Below are 16,541 nucleotides of genomic sequence, written 5' to 3' on the forward strand. Positions count from 1 at the left end.
TGACTTTGTATTTAAGGTAGACGATATATTTTAAAGCAGATTGATCTTATAGTTACCCTTTGAATTGATCATCTTAAAAAGCTTCTGTAAACAGTAAAGTTTCTAGGTTTTGTTACATTTTCAAACTGGACTGTTAAATATTAGATGTAGGGTTGACAGATTTTTGTTTTAACTAATATAACTGCTTGGGTATTAATTTGTATTTCTTAGTAACATTATTATAATTTTTTTTTATTTTTTTTTTATAAATTATCTGTGTTATGAATCTCAAACTTAGAATATATCCTTATTTTTTCAGATGACCCACAGTCCATGCATCACAAATGAAAATGTAAGAGTTTTTTTTATTTTTTGTGATATTTAGATTTTAGGAGATATGCATTTTAATGTCAAAAACAGTTGCACAGAATAACAGCATCAGTGTGAGGCACAATGACATCCAAATTACTGACATAATATACCCATACATATATATATGTATATGTATATATATATATATAAGTGTAAATGTAATTAATTTACTTGTTTATCTTATCTCCAAGGGTCCATGTACAATATTAAACACAAATGTTACCATTTGATATATAGTACCAGAGTAAGCTTAAGTGATTTTTGTTTATTATTGACACAACACAGATGACCTAAAAGCTTTTAATCATACATGTACAAAAAAAAAAAAGAAATCAAGACTTAAATCAGTGAGGTGAAGTTGTTCCTACAGCTTGTCACAGTATTTAAAAAACTTTTAGTAGTATTCCTGTTACTATAAAACATCTTAAAACATCACAGATAGGTTTCTTATTGTCTTTACTGTGAAAGTTCATGTTTTAAAGTCAGTATTTTAGCTTTATCATGATTAGGATTTGTTTTGTTGAGCATAATTATCAAGTTCAATAATGTTGTAGGAAAAATTAAAGATTTCTTTTTTTTTCTACAGATGATTCAGGTCGTTGGTGACCTCCTGAGACGAGTGCATCATCTGGAGGACAAAGTAAACAGTATGGAGAATATGAATGAGAAGCTGCAGGCGGAAAACATCAGGCTGAAAGTGGCTCTGATGAAGAAAGGTGTGTTTCTGCTCTTCTCTTTATGTTCTTCTCTTCTCTGTCTCTATAAAGCTCATTATATAATGTTTTACAACAGCTCCACACACACTGAACTCAGAAATATTCTACACCAACACAACTGTGACACAGCTGACAAAAAAATTAGACTTCAGAAAACTATTTAAGGCATGGTTTTATTATTGTAGTGGTTTTGATGTCATTTGGTTTGCATATCTTTTTATGTTAATTTCAGACCAGGCAAAGCCAACATGGATTGGTGTTGCAGCTACTACTGCACATTTGCCACCCCACAGCCCATCTGATAATAATGTGGTGAGTGACCTCTACTATACATTTTTATGTCCTGCCATCATGGTCCAGATGATCCAGTTAGATTTCCGTGTGCCTTGCTTTTTTTTTTTTTTTTTTTAACTTTTGTCTCAGAGATCATTGTGGGAAACAATCAAAGTGCCTCTTGTTTGATTAGTGGAGTGACCCAATGTAGTTTAATTAATGTCCCAAGTTCTAATCTTTGCTAAAAAAAAAAAAAAATGTTAACTGTAATGACAAAAAAAGCAAGCTACTTCTTTATCTTGCCTGATACCTGATACCTGATTGCCTGAACCTTGTATTTACATTGTTATCTACAGTAGATTTTTGAAGAATCATGTTTTAAGTTTTAAAGTAAACAAGGAGGAAAGAGCCAGATTTAGTTTGCAGGCCATCATTTGACTACCAGTACAACTACTTAACCGAACTTGACCTGTGTCAACAGAGTCATTTATTTTCATTTATTTATGTAAAGAACACAAATAGGATGGTCAGAATGAATTAGTAAGAATTATGAAATGAAATTAAACTTTTCCTTTTTTCAGGTTGATTTGGGCTTTGGTGTCCAAATTCAAAAGGAAAAGCTGCGTTTTGTCAACAAGGAAAACTTTCGGCAGATGACCAGGGACCTGATGGATATTTTGTTCACGAACGAAGAGATGGCTGTGTCATCGGTAGTTGGGAAAAAGTTATCGTTCCCAAGTTCACTTCCAAAGCCAGTCTTGTCCAAAAGCAAAGTCTCTGCCATTATTGGTGAGAAGTCTTTGTGTATAGACACTAACTTCACTTAAACTTACTAACTAACTTAAATAATGCGGTTGAAAAACAATTTATTGTTGCTGAAAAAAATGACTGTTAATTCTTTGATGTTTTGTAGCCTTTGTCCAAAGCCACTTCACGGGGACGGAGCCAGTCTTAATTAAAAACACCATGGGACACAAACTGAGAGCAGTGGCAGTGAAAGTGAAACAAGTTGACCAGCATTATGGATCGACCTGAATATGTTCATCATCCATTGTAGTAGAAGAATAAAACCTGCTGTGAAACTAATCAGTCTCTTTATGTTTTGTTTTTTCTTTTCATTTCACTTGGGAAAGTAACTGTGGAAAAGTCTGTTAACAATATAAATGTGTTGTTGGCGTCCCAAATAATATCTGACATGGACTTTTTCATGCACCTGCTGCTCAGTAGAAACACCTGTGTGGCTCCAGAGGCAGAGAGGGGACTTAGACGAGGAGTTTAACTTGAAACTTGAACGACAGCGCGCAGCAGCTGTTTTCAAGTGTGAGAAAAGAGTTAGTCGTCAGCCTCCTTTCCTTTTCTGGATCACACTGATTGATCTTTTATTAATTTCCAACATTTTAAAATACCGACCCGAACCTTACAAGACCTTATAAGGAGTACAATGATAAAGTCATGGACCTACACTCAGTTGTCAGTTTATCAGGAACACCCAGCTAAAACTAATACAACAGTCCTGCAATAAATCCTCTTTCATGAAGGTTTTAATGTTCAGTTTGTGTTGAAACTGTTTCAAAGAGGAATTGGTTCAACTTTGTGATGATTTTTGAGGATGTAGTTTGTGATACTGTTTAACTATATTGTGTTACACAGAAAGGTGTGTCTGTTACTTAGCGTCATTTAGCCTCATTGATATAAATTACATGGAAAATAAATCAGAGTTGACACCTCTAAAACAGTTTCAGCACAAACTATATTACTTTTATTGCAGGGCTGATGTATTAGATTACATTGCTGAGTGTACCTAATAAACTGCCAGCTGAGGACATTTCCGCCTAGTGTTTTCACAATCTACTAAACTAGTAGACTAGTAGTCAGAGACAGACATTCAGAATATTAGAAATTAAGAACTAAAAAAACTGGAGAATTGAGTTCCATGAAAAATTATTTAATAATGATCATTTATTGTATTCAGAAAGTAGAAAATAAATCCCATCAGAAAAGGAAGATATCACTTCAAGATGCAAATATAAGTGAATTAAAGTGCAACACACAAAAATAAAAACATATCAAGATATCCACCTTCTACCAAGGAATACAAACTAGCAGCCGTTCTTTATCCTGTATCTTAAAGATGAGCAGTTTTAGCTTTAAGAGTTTTTAAAATGTGACATATACACTGAAAGTTCTAATGTTTTTTATATCAACTCTGTGTGTGCAGGACAAGATGGTTTTTGTGTGTAGCGTGGACTGTTCTCACGAGTTCAAGAAAGCCAACTATGTGACGAGCCTGTGTGAATACTGTAAGATCGAAAAGATCACCAGAGACGCCAAGAGGATTAACAACAAAGACTGCTACTTCTGCAGCGATGGTAAGAGACTGATACAAATGTGTGATGTCAGGAGTAATAAAGGGATTGTCGTCTCGTCTTGTCTCGAGTGTTTTTGACATACTCTGACCTGAGCTTCCTACAAAAACACCCGGAACAACCTGAATAAAATGCATTTAATCTTTTATAAGTTCTGCATTTCCAAGCAGTTTTATTTTAATAATAAAAACGTGTCAGAGCCACAGACAGCTTCAGGAGAGGAGTGAGACTTTATCAAGCTATTGTTGCCTCTATTATTAAACCTTGAAATAAAAAAGTCACTATACTGAAAGTTTAGTTTCATAACTGTTTGTTTTTTTTTACTCGTCATTGCATGGAAACATTTCTATGGGAGGGTGCAGAACTAAATGAGCTTCATTAGTCAGTCGTTGAGAATTGTTGATCTGAGGCCAGATCCACTCACAATAATGACACATAGGTGCAGGAAACAACACATGAAAGCAGTTGCTTTTGTTGCTTCTGGGTGAGCTCCTCTTGCTCCCCTGTAATTTGATCGCCGGTTAGGTTGTGGAAATGGTGTGATCCACTTCAGGTGTGTGTTAAAATCATATTAGACGTGTCTTCAGGCCATGAATGTGAAAATATATATATATATATTAATATTTATGATTGAAGATCTGAAGAATGTGTAAATGTTTTCGACCGCACGCAAACTGTTATTTTTACCTTTGAGAGGTCAAAGTATTGATGTCTTAAAAACACCAGGAACCACAGGGGAGTCTGTAATTCACACATGATCGTGACCTTGTGCCTCTCCTCTCCCTCCTCCCAGGCTGTAAGCTCCTCTTCAGGCACGACCTGACTAAAAACTGGGGCAAACACTGTCACTCCTGTGTCTACTGCCACTGTGTGTCGAAGAAGCTGGTGACGGCTCAGTATGGAGGCTCGACAGAGGAGTTCTGCTCTGAGGAGTGCAGGTCCAGATACACCATGCTCTTCTGCCACGTAAGGCTGAATGCTGTTATTAAAGTCATAGTTACACTTAAAAAAGTGATGATGATCTTGTTTTGCCCCAGAATTAACATTTACACACTGTTTTCTCTTAGGTCGCCAAGTGCGACACCTGCGGGCGCAAAGGGAAACTGAAGCAGAGTCTTCCCATGCTGGGGGAGGTCAAACACTTCTGTGATCTGAGTTGTCTGCTACAGTTCTGCAGTGATAAGGTGGCCACGCAGGGCGAGGTCTTCAAAGGTGCGTGTTGTTACCTTTTGTTGTGGTTTTATCCCTGTTTGAATTCATGTCTGACTTTTTCTTTAAAATGATATGAAATCAGACAGAGCCAGTGTTTTTCTAGGGGAGAAACCGCCTACCTCAGAGAAGGACTTGAGATTTACCAACGCCTTCGTCATGTAATCAAAGTTTCTATGACTTGTGAAATTTTTGGTTTCGACAGAATCTATAACCAGGTTACTTTCGGCTTTTTCCAGAGAGCTGATTCCAGATTTCTTAATTGTCATGTAAATGAGAAACCTGGTTTCCATGATTCGCTTAGGGGATTAGAGAAACCTGATTACAGGTAGGTTTCTCCTAGAGAACACTTAAGTTCTCTGCCATGTACAGGTCCGGTCAAAAACACCACCAATTTTCCAGTTTTTATTGAAATATAAGGAGTTCGTGTCTAGTGAATGAGACCCTGTGTACGCAGAGGGGGACATTACATTTAGTCTTTGATGTTCCTTATACTTCATTCTGTTTAAAGACCTGTTGTCCTCATTAGTAGACACTTTTTTGTGCCATCTAGTGATGGCAAAAGGTGGAAAAACACTCTGCTGCCATGACCGAGATAAAAAGGGGAGAAGGTAGAAAAACCCATCGAATTTTATGGTTGAAACTTTTTCATTATGCTTAATAAGTTTGTAGTTTGTAGTTTGACATGACTAGCAACAGCAACAAGGTTGAGCGACTTTATAATCCATCATGCAAAGTGAAGGTGTAAAAGTAGGGGAACATATCTTGTGAAGATTTGGTAAGAATTGAGTCCGGTACAAATCAAAACACGCCTTAAGTAGTTCTCCCAAGGCCAAAGTGTGTTTTTTAAAAGGTTAAAATAATTCCACCCACAGTCTGACTGAAACTGACACTCGAGTCAAAGTGGCCTCTAGAAGTCTGTGAACGTTGGTCTCAGCACAGAACATTGGTCACATGGTGACCTGCTGCATGTATACGCAGATTTACAATAACCAGATGACTGCAGTGTCAACGTGTTCTCCAATTACCCACATAACCTGGTTTCTCTGAGTAATCTGCTTTTATAAGTGTATTTAAATGCATTGACTGTTGCACGGTGGTTTCTGAGGACAGATCAGTTGTTCTCCTCCTGAATCTGCACAAAGTCTCTAAAAAAAAACAGAAATATTTCAGTGTTAGAATTTTATTCCAGTTTAGAGATTTTCTTCTATGACACTCGATAAATTCAGACTCTGGCAGACCCTCAGCTGAGCCTCAGCTGACCCCTCTGTGTTTCCTGTTGTTGTGTTTTCTTGGATCAGCAGATACAGTTGAGGCCACACCTGTCATCGCCAACGTCATCTCACTTGCAGGCACTCCGACGGGAAAATCCAATGCACCCGACAGAACTGCCCAGCAAAGTACGAAACAAAAACACACCCACAGTTATTTATGTACTGTATGTAAAAATGTAAGAGAGAAAGACATTCTGAGGCTATATTCAATTTCAGTCAGTTGCCAGTTTTGATTGTGAAGATTTCATTCTCTCCCTTTATCTTCACAGGCACAGTCTCCAACTTTCAGTCAAAGAACTCTGGACATGTAAGTTGGTGATTGTTATATGTATATTATATGCAGTGAAATCAATACTAAATACACAGACACGTGACAAATGAAAGGAAAATGACTAAGAATGAATAAGAGGTGAAAGAAAAAAATTTAGATGTTTTCATATAAAGTAGGTGTTCGCTTTCATACAGCAATCAAGGCAAGTTTATTTGTATAGTACCTTTCCACAACAAGGTAATTCAAAGTGTTTTACATAAGAGAAAAAAGCGTTAAGACAAGATATAAAAGATACAAAAGGCAATTAAAAAAAAATAAAAATAAAAAGATAAAAAATAAAATAATATTATAATAATAATAACTTTATTTATATAGCACCTTTTAAAAACTGTTTACAAGTTGCTTTGACAAACAAATCAAAAGCAATGATGATCTACAATAAGTTACAGAGGGAGGACAAACCAAATAAGGACAATAAGAGGGAGCGGTCATATAGAAATACACCCACACTAACACATGCATGCTCGCAAACACAAGAAAAGCAATAAAAGGGCGCTCTGCAGACGATAAAAAGACAACATAAAATCAAGTTAATAAAAATGAGTTTTAAGAAGTGATTTGAAAGAAAAATGGCTAAATGTAATAGATCTGAAATAAACAGGAGAGCTAAAATAACAGTGCAGTGCAAGATATTATGTCCAAAATGTAATTTAATTAAGGGCAGAAAAGCCTGAAAAGATTTAAAAGAACTAAGAGTTTGAGCAGACTCAAGTCTTCTGGGAGTTAGATCCAGATATTTTGTACATAGAAACTCAACAGTGCTGCTGATGCTGCTGCTGGAGGGCATATACATGTATAAAAACCTGAGCAGACCCAGTTAACCTCAATCTTAGGCTCAAGATGACAAGAGGAAGACATAGAAATGACTTTGAGAGAGTGTTAATAGGACATCTACAGGAAATGTGACTGAATGGTTTGATGAGTATAAGAATGAAGTGAATCATGGCCTTCACTAACATTCTCCCCAGTCAAATTTGCACAGATATAAAAACATGAAGATTTAACTGTTGAGACAGTCAGGTCACACCTTTCGCAAACCTCTGTTACCTCTGCTGCTTTTACCTCATGATTATTCCTTTTGTTTTGAAAATCATTAATTCTGGAGTTGTTATTGATTTTTGCCTCTTCCTTGTTCAGATCAGTATTCAGACGGAAACAGTGAAACCTCATCCTCCTCCTCCTGGCCCAAAGATCCTGAAGAACAAGGCTCTGCTGTGTCGACCATTGGTGCAGAACAAAGGGGTCTCCTGTAAAACACAGACAGCTGATGTCGAATCACAGACAGGTAAGAGCAACACCCAGACACCAGGCCTGTATATTAACAACATCTCTGCTCCAGGACAAACAAGAAACTGTGTTTTTCTCCTTTTAACTTTAATCATTTCCATGACACAGCTCTGAAGTGAGTTTTTTTTTTTCTTGTAGCAACAGTGGCAGTGACGTTGTTTCTCTTTTCTTTTCTCTCTATAGACGACATCTTCCCTAAAATCATGGTCCTGCCTGTCCCAGTGCCGGTGTTTGTGCCTGTCCCCATGAACATGTACAGCCAGTGTACCCCCAGACCTGTGGGCCTGCCACTACCGGTACGTCAGCAATACAACCACATCTGAGTCTGAATAATTTTGATCATTCTTTTTAATTTTGACTTTTTTCTTCATTATGACCTTTATGTTAAAAATGTATTAGCTTTTAGAGCTTTACATACCTTTAATTTGCAGCAGAAAATGCTTCTCTCCAAGAGACACTTACTAACTATCCTGCTGTTGTCAAAGTCTCTGAAGTGTAGTACGTTCTTCAAGTGAAATCACATAAATTACAGATCATCTCATGATCAGGATTTCAACACAAAAGATCCTGTTTTTTTAGACAGAGCCCTGGGACGATTCATATTCAGCATTGCTAATGTTAATGCTAATGCTAACCAATGAAATGAAAGGTCCAGCTTATACATCAGCCGTTTGCAGATATGTCAGATTCAGCCATTAACAATAGATTTCAGGAAAGAAATCATTTAGAAACAGTGTCTCCATTAGATCATTTGTCCACCAGAGAGAAATGACAAGTTTATTTTTCAGTTCAGTTCAGTTCAGTAATTATCTGGTCACAATCTTTTAACGAACAAAACTAATGGATTTGTATCAAGACTGTTGGTTTATTGATGGATTGATTCATCGATTGATTGACTTTATTGTCCACCTCAATGGAAAGTTGTACAATAAAAATACATACAATGCACATAACAACACATGAAAAAACATGCAACATGTACAACATACAGTATTGCAAATAGGTAGGTAGCAGATGATTCAATAAATAAATAAATAGCAGAGAGCAAATCTTAAAAAATAACGAGACAAGTAACAAGTGTTCTCTGGTGCAGTTAATGTTGTTTATGTTTGTGAAAACTGCTGTTTTACTGTCAGTATCGGCCTCAAAAATCCAGTATTGTACTGAAAAAATTTACTTTATACTGTGTGGGATGTAATTTACTGTCTTTGTAATTGAAAAATCCTGTTCTGTACCAATGTGTGGCCCAAGGCATACCTGGTTCCCTTGTTCTTTTTTCCTCTGTTTTCTTTAATCTGAAAACACCAACAGAAAGAAAGGCCATATCACAGACCCTGGTCACAGGCAGTTATTTTCTCGACCTGTCTTCCACAGCTGCCTGTGCCCATGTTCCTTCCTGTGACGATGGACAGCGCTGAGCGCATCGTGGAGACCATCCAGGAGATCAAGGAAAAGATCCCGTCTGATCCTTTTGAGGCCGAGCTCATCCTCATGGCTGAGATGGTGGCAGAACAAGACGAGAAGAACGACAAACCGGAGAGGCCAAAGGAGAAAGTGGTGGAGAAACAGACAGAGAGACATGAAGCAGCTGCCCCAGATGGTGAGAGAAATGGTTTAAAGTTTTTTGTTTTTTTTTATAAACGGAAGCAATGGAAAGGAGAATGATTGAATGGTTTTAAGGAAAATGGAATACTGCAGTTGGATGGCAGTACAGCAACCCAAAATATTGCAGACTAAAAATGATGACATTACGTAATTCGTCAACATTTATTCCTATGTTGAAAAAGAGAGTAAAACTGACCTGAAGCCAAAAAACATGTATGTATGTAGAGTATGATGGTGCTGATTGATGGTCATATAAGCTGCTGAAGACTGAAGAGCCAGGACTCTAATGCTTATCACATGTTTCTGATTATTTTTGGTCAATTTGACAAAAGCAAAGACCATTTTTAAAATGTCTTAATCAATTGTTTTAAGAATTACAGTCTGTGCTTTAGTCATTATTTTCTCAAATATCTTTTATAAACAGAAAATCTCAACTGGCATCTTTTGGAGAATTTAATTAACAAAAACTTAACCATGGCCTTTCATACAATCAATATTACCTCAAATTATCCCCCTCAGATATTTTTATGTCGTATGTTTTTAATATGAGAAATGTATTACACTCATGTTTCTTTTACAGACCACACCAGTAACTACAGCGACGACTTGGATACAGACGAGTTGGCCAGTTTCCTCAACAATTGGGAGGATGCCTCATCTGACGCAGGTCTCAGGTCGCCGAGTCGATCGTACGCCCACGAGAAGCTCAACCCGATCATAGACGTTCCTGTGGGCATGCCCAGTGAGCCTTACTCCGAGCCCCCGCCTCCCGCTCCGCCTCCCATGGACATTGAAGCTGACTTTACTGTTGGTGAGGAGATGAGATGTATAAATATATAAACTCAGAGGGTCATTTGAGTTTTATCTCCACCTTGAGTAGTATTGAAAGAGTTTGCTATTTTGTTTCGTGCGTGGTCAGCCAAAAGAAAAGGTATCAAGCTGTTATCCTAAATTACACTAATTATTTGAAGACACCGGTTTGGCTATGTAGTTCTTGGTCTAAAGTTTCATGTGCTATAATTGTTAGAAACTCTGGAGAAGATGGCCCGGCTCAGAGAGCAGTCCCGGCAACCTCCGAGCCCCCCACCCACCTCTACACGACGACGCCAAGCACACAGGAAAGCCAGAGAAAAGAAGGTAGCTAAACTAGATTTGGTTTTATTTGTAGTTTATAGTTATGATACTGGTTTTGCAGCCCCCTCTCTCCTTCTCTGCTTTATTCAAGGGTCGTAAATCGCAGCGGTCGTCAAAGGCAGCTGAAACGACATCTCAAAGAGGGTCCGCCCACAAGGCCATGGCTATAGAAGTCCCTAAACTGAAGAGTCAGTACGGAGTCGATGCCTGGAAGCGGTGGATACAGTGGAGGCAAACTCAGCCCAACCTGGAGAAACCACGCTTCTGTAAGTCTGGAAACAAAGGGAATACATGTCTGTACATTCAGATTTGACTGAGTTATGACTGTGAGAAGGAGAACAAATGAAATTACCAGGGACCAGAGGCAATTTTATCCCCCACCTCCCCCTGTAATGTTAATCCTTTCCAAATAGGTTTTCAGACTGAGGTTTATCAGTTTATGATAAACTTTATCAGTGTAGACATTATTTAAAAGTTTGACTTTGTGCATCAAGAACAAACTTGTTGGGGTGTTGAGTGGCGCAGTGGTCTAAGTAGGTGCCCCATATGTAGAGGCTGCAGTTGGCCTCAGTTTGAATCCCGCATCGGACGGCCCTTTGCTGCATGTCATTCCCCCTCTCTCTGCCTCCCCATTTCCTGTCTCTCTATACTATCCTGTCCAATAAAGGCACAAAAGCCCAAAAAAATATACTTAAAAAAAAACCCTTTTTCTTTTTAAGATTTTTCAACTTGTCATCACTTTCAATTCCATATATCTTGATATTAGCACGTCCCATGGAGTTAAAGGAGGACATTCTTCGATGCACTACAGCTGAGCTGAGCTACGGCCTCTGCTGCTTCATCACAGAGGTGAAACGACCAAATGGAGAGCCGTACTCCCCCGACAGCTTGTTCTACCTCTGCCTCGGCATCCAACAGGCAAGATAAGCAACGTTTTGCACACACGGAATAAACATACACACACTAACACAATAAAGACATTCATCCCCTTACAATCCCATCCCTTAACAAACCCTTACTAAAGACACCACCTGTAACTCTTAGCTTTATCTTCAGTCCCCAGCATTTGATAAAATGTAAACAGTGATTTCAACAGTACTTTGAAACACTACCAGATTACAACTAAAAGAAACAGCAGACCCACTGCAGTGAAATAAAAAAACGCCATGCTCATTGTTCTCATTCCAAATCTGTACCATTTTGTCCATGTGTAGTACCTGTTTGAGAACGGTCGCGTGGAGAACATATTCATGGATCGCTTCTACAACAAGTTCTCCACTGAGTTCACAAGTATGCTGAGAGGTTTCAAACCCTCCGTCACAGCCGGTGGTGAGCTATCGCTGACATTGTCATTCTCTCAGTATATCAGTTTGTTTCTCGGTCTCTGTCTCATGAAAACAAACTGTACCCTCATTTGACCAGCGGTATCTCCGCTCTCTGTTCTCTTCGCCAGGTTACATCCACTCCCGTGTGGAGGAGGAGTTTCTCTGGGACTGTAAACAGCTGGGGGCGTACTCCCCCATCGTCCTCCTCAACACTCTGCTCTTCTTCTGCTGCAAGTACTTCGGCTTCACCACGGTGGAGCAGCACCGCCAGCTGTCCTTCGCCCACGTCATGCGCTGCACCAAAACCAACCCGAATAACACCAAGACCACCTTCCTGCGCTTCTACCCGCCCATATCCATACATGAAGCAGAGCCAGGTACCAGTGTGGCTGAGGTCAAAATTAAATACCTATTAATTCCATACCAACACCAGTAATTAAACCTGTAATAAACAGCATTGATTTTTATGATATTAAAACACATCTTCATTCTTCATGTTAACAATCACAAGTTTTGTGTTTTTATAGAAATGTTTTTTAGGAAGTCATGTAATTGACATGCAGAAATAATTTGCTAAAGATCATTAAAAGCATCTGACTGTGTTGAAATGCTACACAAATGATCATGAAACATTTTGTTGGAGACATTGCAGAACAGAATATATGAGTCAGATCTGTGTCAAATGTACATTATTTGAACCATTATATTTTCCCTAAAACAAATTGGCTTCAAAAACAATGACAAACTATAGAATAAATATGTAGCAGCTACAACCTGAATTTTATTTGTATATATGTGTCATAAATGTATATATATGATTTTAGAGCCCAAGTTATTTTCATGATCCATTAATCTGCAAGTTATTTTCTTGACTACTTGTTTGGTCATAGAGCATTAGAAAGCATTAAAAATGCCCATTTCAATATACTAGAGCACAAGGTCTATCAAATGTCTTGTTTTATTTGACTTACAGCCCAAAGTCAAAAAATATTTTATTTACTATAATAAAAGATAAAAAAGCAGCAAATGCTCCTACATCAGACAGTATTACCTTCTATAGTAAAGTCTCACCATGCATAATTATTTTATCACTTTATCTGTTTCTGTTACTTGGTGTGTTAACATCTGTGATCAAGGGAAAGTTTATTGAACACCAGGCAACAGGATAGAAGTCACAAAAGTATTAGCTTCTATGTTATTTCTCTGCACATTCACATAACAGGAAAACACCATAGTGTTATTCCAAATGCAGAATTAAATTATAGTATGTTTTACCAGCAGTTCTGTTTATTTTTTCTAAATGGATTCATATCAGATGTTAATGTGTTGGTTTACTGTGTCGTCTTCAGATCCAGAGGTTCCAGCCAAGAAGCGTAAGGAGGAGGAGAGTAAAGAGGACATCCTGGAGATGGTGGAGAACACAGAGAACCCTCTCCGCTGTCCAGTCAGACTCTATGAGTTCTACCTCTCCAAGTGGTGAGTAAAGTACCCCACCAACACTCTCATCAGCTACTGTATCTCTGGCTGTCTAAATCATCTCATCTCTTGAACTGTCTGAAATGCTCTCACTCCTTCTCCTACCCCTCACCCACATAAAACTTAATCTGCATATCATACATCTATCATGATCTGTAAATATGTACATTGAAATAGTTTTTCCTTGCTTTTTGTTGTCCTCCTGTTCATACTGGCCATGAACAGATCCCTTCATAACATGCGTCCAAGTGATTGTAAATGATTAAAGCGACCAAAATGTGAACCCATCCTTTAATGTGTTTGCCCGAGCCTAATATGACACTCACTGGCTGTTTCTTTGTTAATAATTGAAATCAGTCTTGCCTATTCAATTTATGTTCCCATGATAGACCAGAGACTAAAACGAAACTAAGTGCTGCACATTTGTCTCCTTTAATCTCCCGGTCATCATGTTGACATTAACATCTGTCTTCCATCCAGCTCGGAGTCAGTAAAGCAGCGCACCAACCTGTTCTACCTTCACCCTGAGCGCTGCTGCGTCCCCAACAGCCCCCTGTGGTTCTCCTCCACTGCTCTGGATGACAGCACCATGGAGGCCATGCTCATCCGCATTCTCACTGTCAGAGAGCTGCATCTCAGGACGAGGAAAGAGGGAGGGACTGAGCAGAAGACAGGCAGTGACCCGCCATTTATACCTGATGAGGAGGACGATGAGGAGTCAGAGTGATGAAGAGCAATGAGAACAGGAGAACAGAAGTGACCTTTTATTGGTGTAACAACTTGTGCTGTAAATGGTTGTAGTTTACCTGAAATGTTCATTTAAACACGCTCCCATAAATATAAATGGACAGCATACATCTCTCACATACATAAGTACAATGTGCTGAACTGTCATACTTCCTAAACACCATGTTGGTTGGGATTTTTAGATCTTCAAACACACTGTTTGTGTATCCGGGACTTGGAAACTGAGATGCAAGACTCAGCTCAGCATTCAGACTGTTTACTACTGCTCAGCAGAACACAGCTTAACTTCTGTGTGTCTGCTAATTGGTTGTTTCTCATGGATGATGCTGCTTTTGTTTCCTTCCATGTATCACGATTGCTTAAATTCTTGTGCAAATTGAACTTCAGTGAAGAACTCAAGCTACAATGAAAACAATTTTCATTTTTGTCGGTGTGAGTTGTAAACATCCATGCCAGAAGATAAACTGAAAACATCTCCCTGATGTAGATGTGGATCACCAAGCGTCATTTAGTGTGACAAACCTGCAGCATAGTTTTATTTTCAGCAATTCATCAAAGCAGTGATTTGTTGTCAGTCTCTCAGTCAAATACAAATACAAATACTGAAACTGCTAATTCATGTCTGTGTTCTTCAGGTAATCTTACTTTGAAAAGTCTAGTCTAATCAAGTCTCACTTGATTGTGAGATTACAGAGTGACCTGTGATTTTTTTTTTTTATGTTAAAGAATGAACGAAGAAATGAAAGAATGAAACTGTTTTCTATATTTCCTTTTACCTCATTTATAGCAGTGGACACATTTTGATCACCAGTGTCCAAGTGATGGGATTAAAAATATGTTTGAAATTCATTTGAATACATTTAAGAACATCTTGTCTATGAATGTAGCGCACATCTAGAAGGCTGAAGACTCATGCCATTTGGAAACAATGCACAATTTTACCCTTTTTCTTGACTGAACACTAAAAATGAACAGAAGAGAGTTTTGAGTTCATTTTGGGCATGCTGTTTCAACCAAGGTGTCCTCTTGAGACATTGACTTCTTGCATAATCATGACCCCGGTGTTATATAGAAATAAAGAAATACTGTCCCTTCATGTATATCTTGGTTACATTAACCCCTAGTCTGAAGAGTATGGCAACCAAGGTTCTCTGGGTATTTTCTATTGTATGTTCTTTTTAAATAAATAAATAAATAAAAAAACATTTCAAAACGTTGCCCACTGAGACTCTACAGTTGAAGAGGTTTAAGGTATTTGAATGACGGCGCGTATTTCTTAGTGTTCACAGTATGCATGTTTTAGCAGAGGAAGTGGTGGAGGAAGTATTCAGATTCTTTACTGAAGGAAAAGTACTCCATTACAAGTAAAAGCTGCATTGAAATATTTCTCAAGTATAAATATAATCAGGAAAATTGTGGACTATAATGCTCATTTTGCTCAATATTCCAAACCACAAAATTATCATAAGCCTTCTCAAATTCCATGCAATCTTTGGCATTTTTCATGAAAAAGAACTTGATTGATTATCAGAATGTTTGTCTGATAATCAATCAGTTGAATAATCCATTAATCAACAATAGTTTAGCTGTATTTGTGTTTACTGTTGAGTTCTTTTTTATGCTCCATATGTTTTGTATGCAAGTTAGTGAACTAACTAGTGAAACAATTGTCAAATGAATGTAGTGCAGCAAAAACTATAATATTTCACTGAATTGTTGTAGACCAGAGGTATCTGCTGGCATGAAAGGAAACGACAGTACAGAACCATAGTAAATGTACTAAGTCACATTCCACCACTGCTTTTTACTTGTATATGGGGACGGTGTATTGAAAATATCTCTGTATGTCCTCATAAACCACCCATGCCAGTAATTTCGTGTTTCACTGTCCACCGCTGCTCCCCGCGGCCGAGACTATCTCGAAAGCAGATTCGCTGCGTCTAAAGTCAGTCAGTGACGTTGCAGGTCGGTGATTGGCTGGAGTTGCCGCTGCTCGCTATGATAATGTAACGTCATCGTCACGGGGTCTCTGGGAAAGGCGAAAGGAAAGGAAGATGGCTGCCAGAGTGCTAGCTACTATTGCTACCCTTCTTGCTTCTACTGTGGAATATTAATGTGAAGGTAAACGTTGCTCTGTGAGAAAACGATATATATGTTGAAACACATTTATTTAAGTCAGAAGCAGTGGATAACCTCTTTGTAAAATACTACTAGCTTTCTCACCACTGGCTAGTTAATGGTAGCATGATAGCAAAGCATGGGTGCAATGCAAAGTAAACAACAGTCAGATAAAAACAAACTGGTTTCATATAAACACATTATGAACATGCCTTATAGAAGTGATAAATGCCAGGTAACTAGCATTACTGTTGTCTTTATGGTTTGGTTTTAGTTTCAAAACTTATTTCTATTCATGTGTGAAAAAGTTTAAAGCTCTAAAAGTAAAG

The 16,541-nt window shown here is 38.1% G+C and overlaps 1 protein-coding gene across 2 annotated transcripts in view; it reads left to right on the forward strand.

The window, feature by feature from the left end:
• Nucleotides 1-15,244, forward strand: part of LOC111220878 (zinc finger MYM-type protein 4-like) — a 30,209-nt gene extending 14,965 nt beyond the window's left edge. Inside the window, exons 12-27 of one of the 2 annotated variants that reach the window (XM_022744141.1) lie at nt 3,559-3,709; nt 4,500-4,672; nt 4,774-4,918; nt 6,217-6,315; nt 6,459-6,496; nt 7,658-7,805; nt 7,991-8,103; nt 9,182-9,407; nt 9,993-10,223; nt 10,440-10,549; nt 10,638-10,812; nt 11,313-11,464; nt 11,761-11,875; nt 12,000-12,248; nt 13,221-13,347; nt 13,828-15,244. In XM_022744141.1, the coding sequence (XP_022599862.1) occupies nt 3,559-3,709; nt 4,500-4,672; nt 4,774-4,918; nt 6,217-6,315; nt 6,459-6,496; nt 7,658-7,805; nt 7,991-8,103; nt 9,182-9,407; nt 9,993-10,223; nt 10,440-10,549; nt 10,638-10,812; nt 11,313-11,464; nt 11,761-11,875; nt 12,000-12,248; nt 13,221-13,347; nt 13,828-14,074 (2,499 nt within the window). In that variant the 3' untranslated portion in view covers nt 14,075-15,244. The remainder of the gene's footprint in view (nt 1-3,558; nt 3,710-4,499; nt 4,673-4,773; nt 4,919-6,216; nt 6,316-6,458; nt 6,497-7,657; nt 7,806-7,990; nt 8,104-9,181; nt 9,408-9,992; nt 10,224-10,439; nt 10,550-10,637; nt 10,813-11,312; nt 11,465-11,760; nt 11,876-11,999; nt 12,249-13,220; nt 13,348-13,827) is intronic. The other variant, XM_022744142.1, reaches the window with a different exon arrangement.
• Nucleotides 15,245-16,541: the final 1,297 nt, after the last annotated feature.

This window comes from Seriola dumerili, unplaced genomic scaffold (genome assembly GCF_002260705.1).
Source record: "Seriola dumerili isolate Sdu_G_001 unplaced genomic scaffold, Sdu_1.0 BDQW01000078.1, whole genome shotgun sequence".
In the NCBI taxonomy this organism is placed as follows: Eukaryota; Metazoa; Chordata; class Actinopteri; order Carangiformes; family Carangidae; genus Seriola; species Seriola dumerili.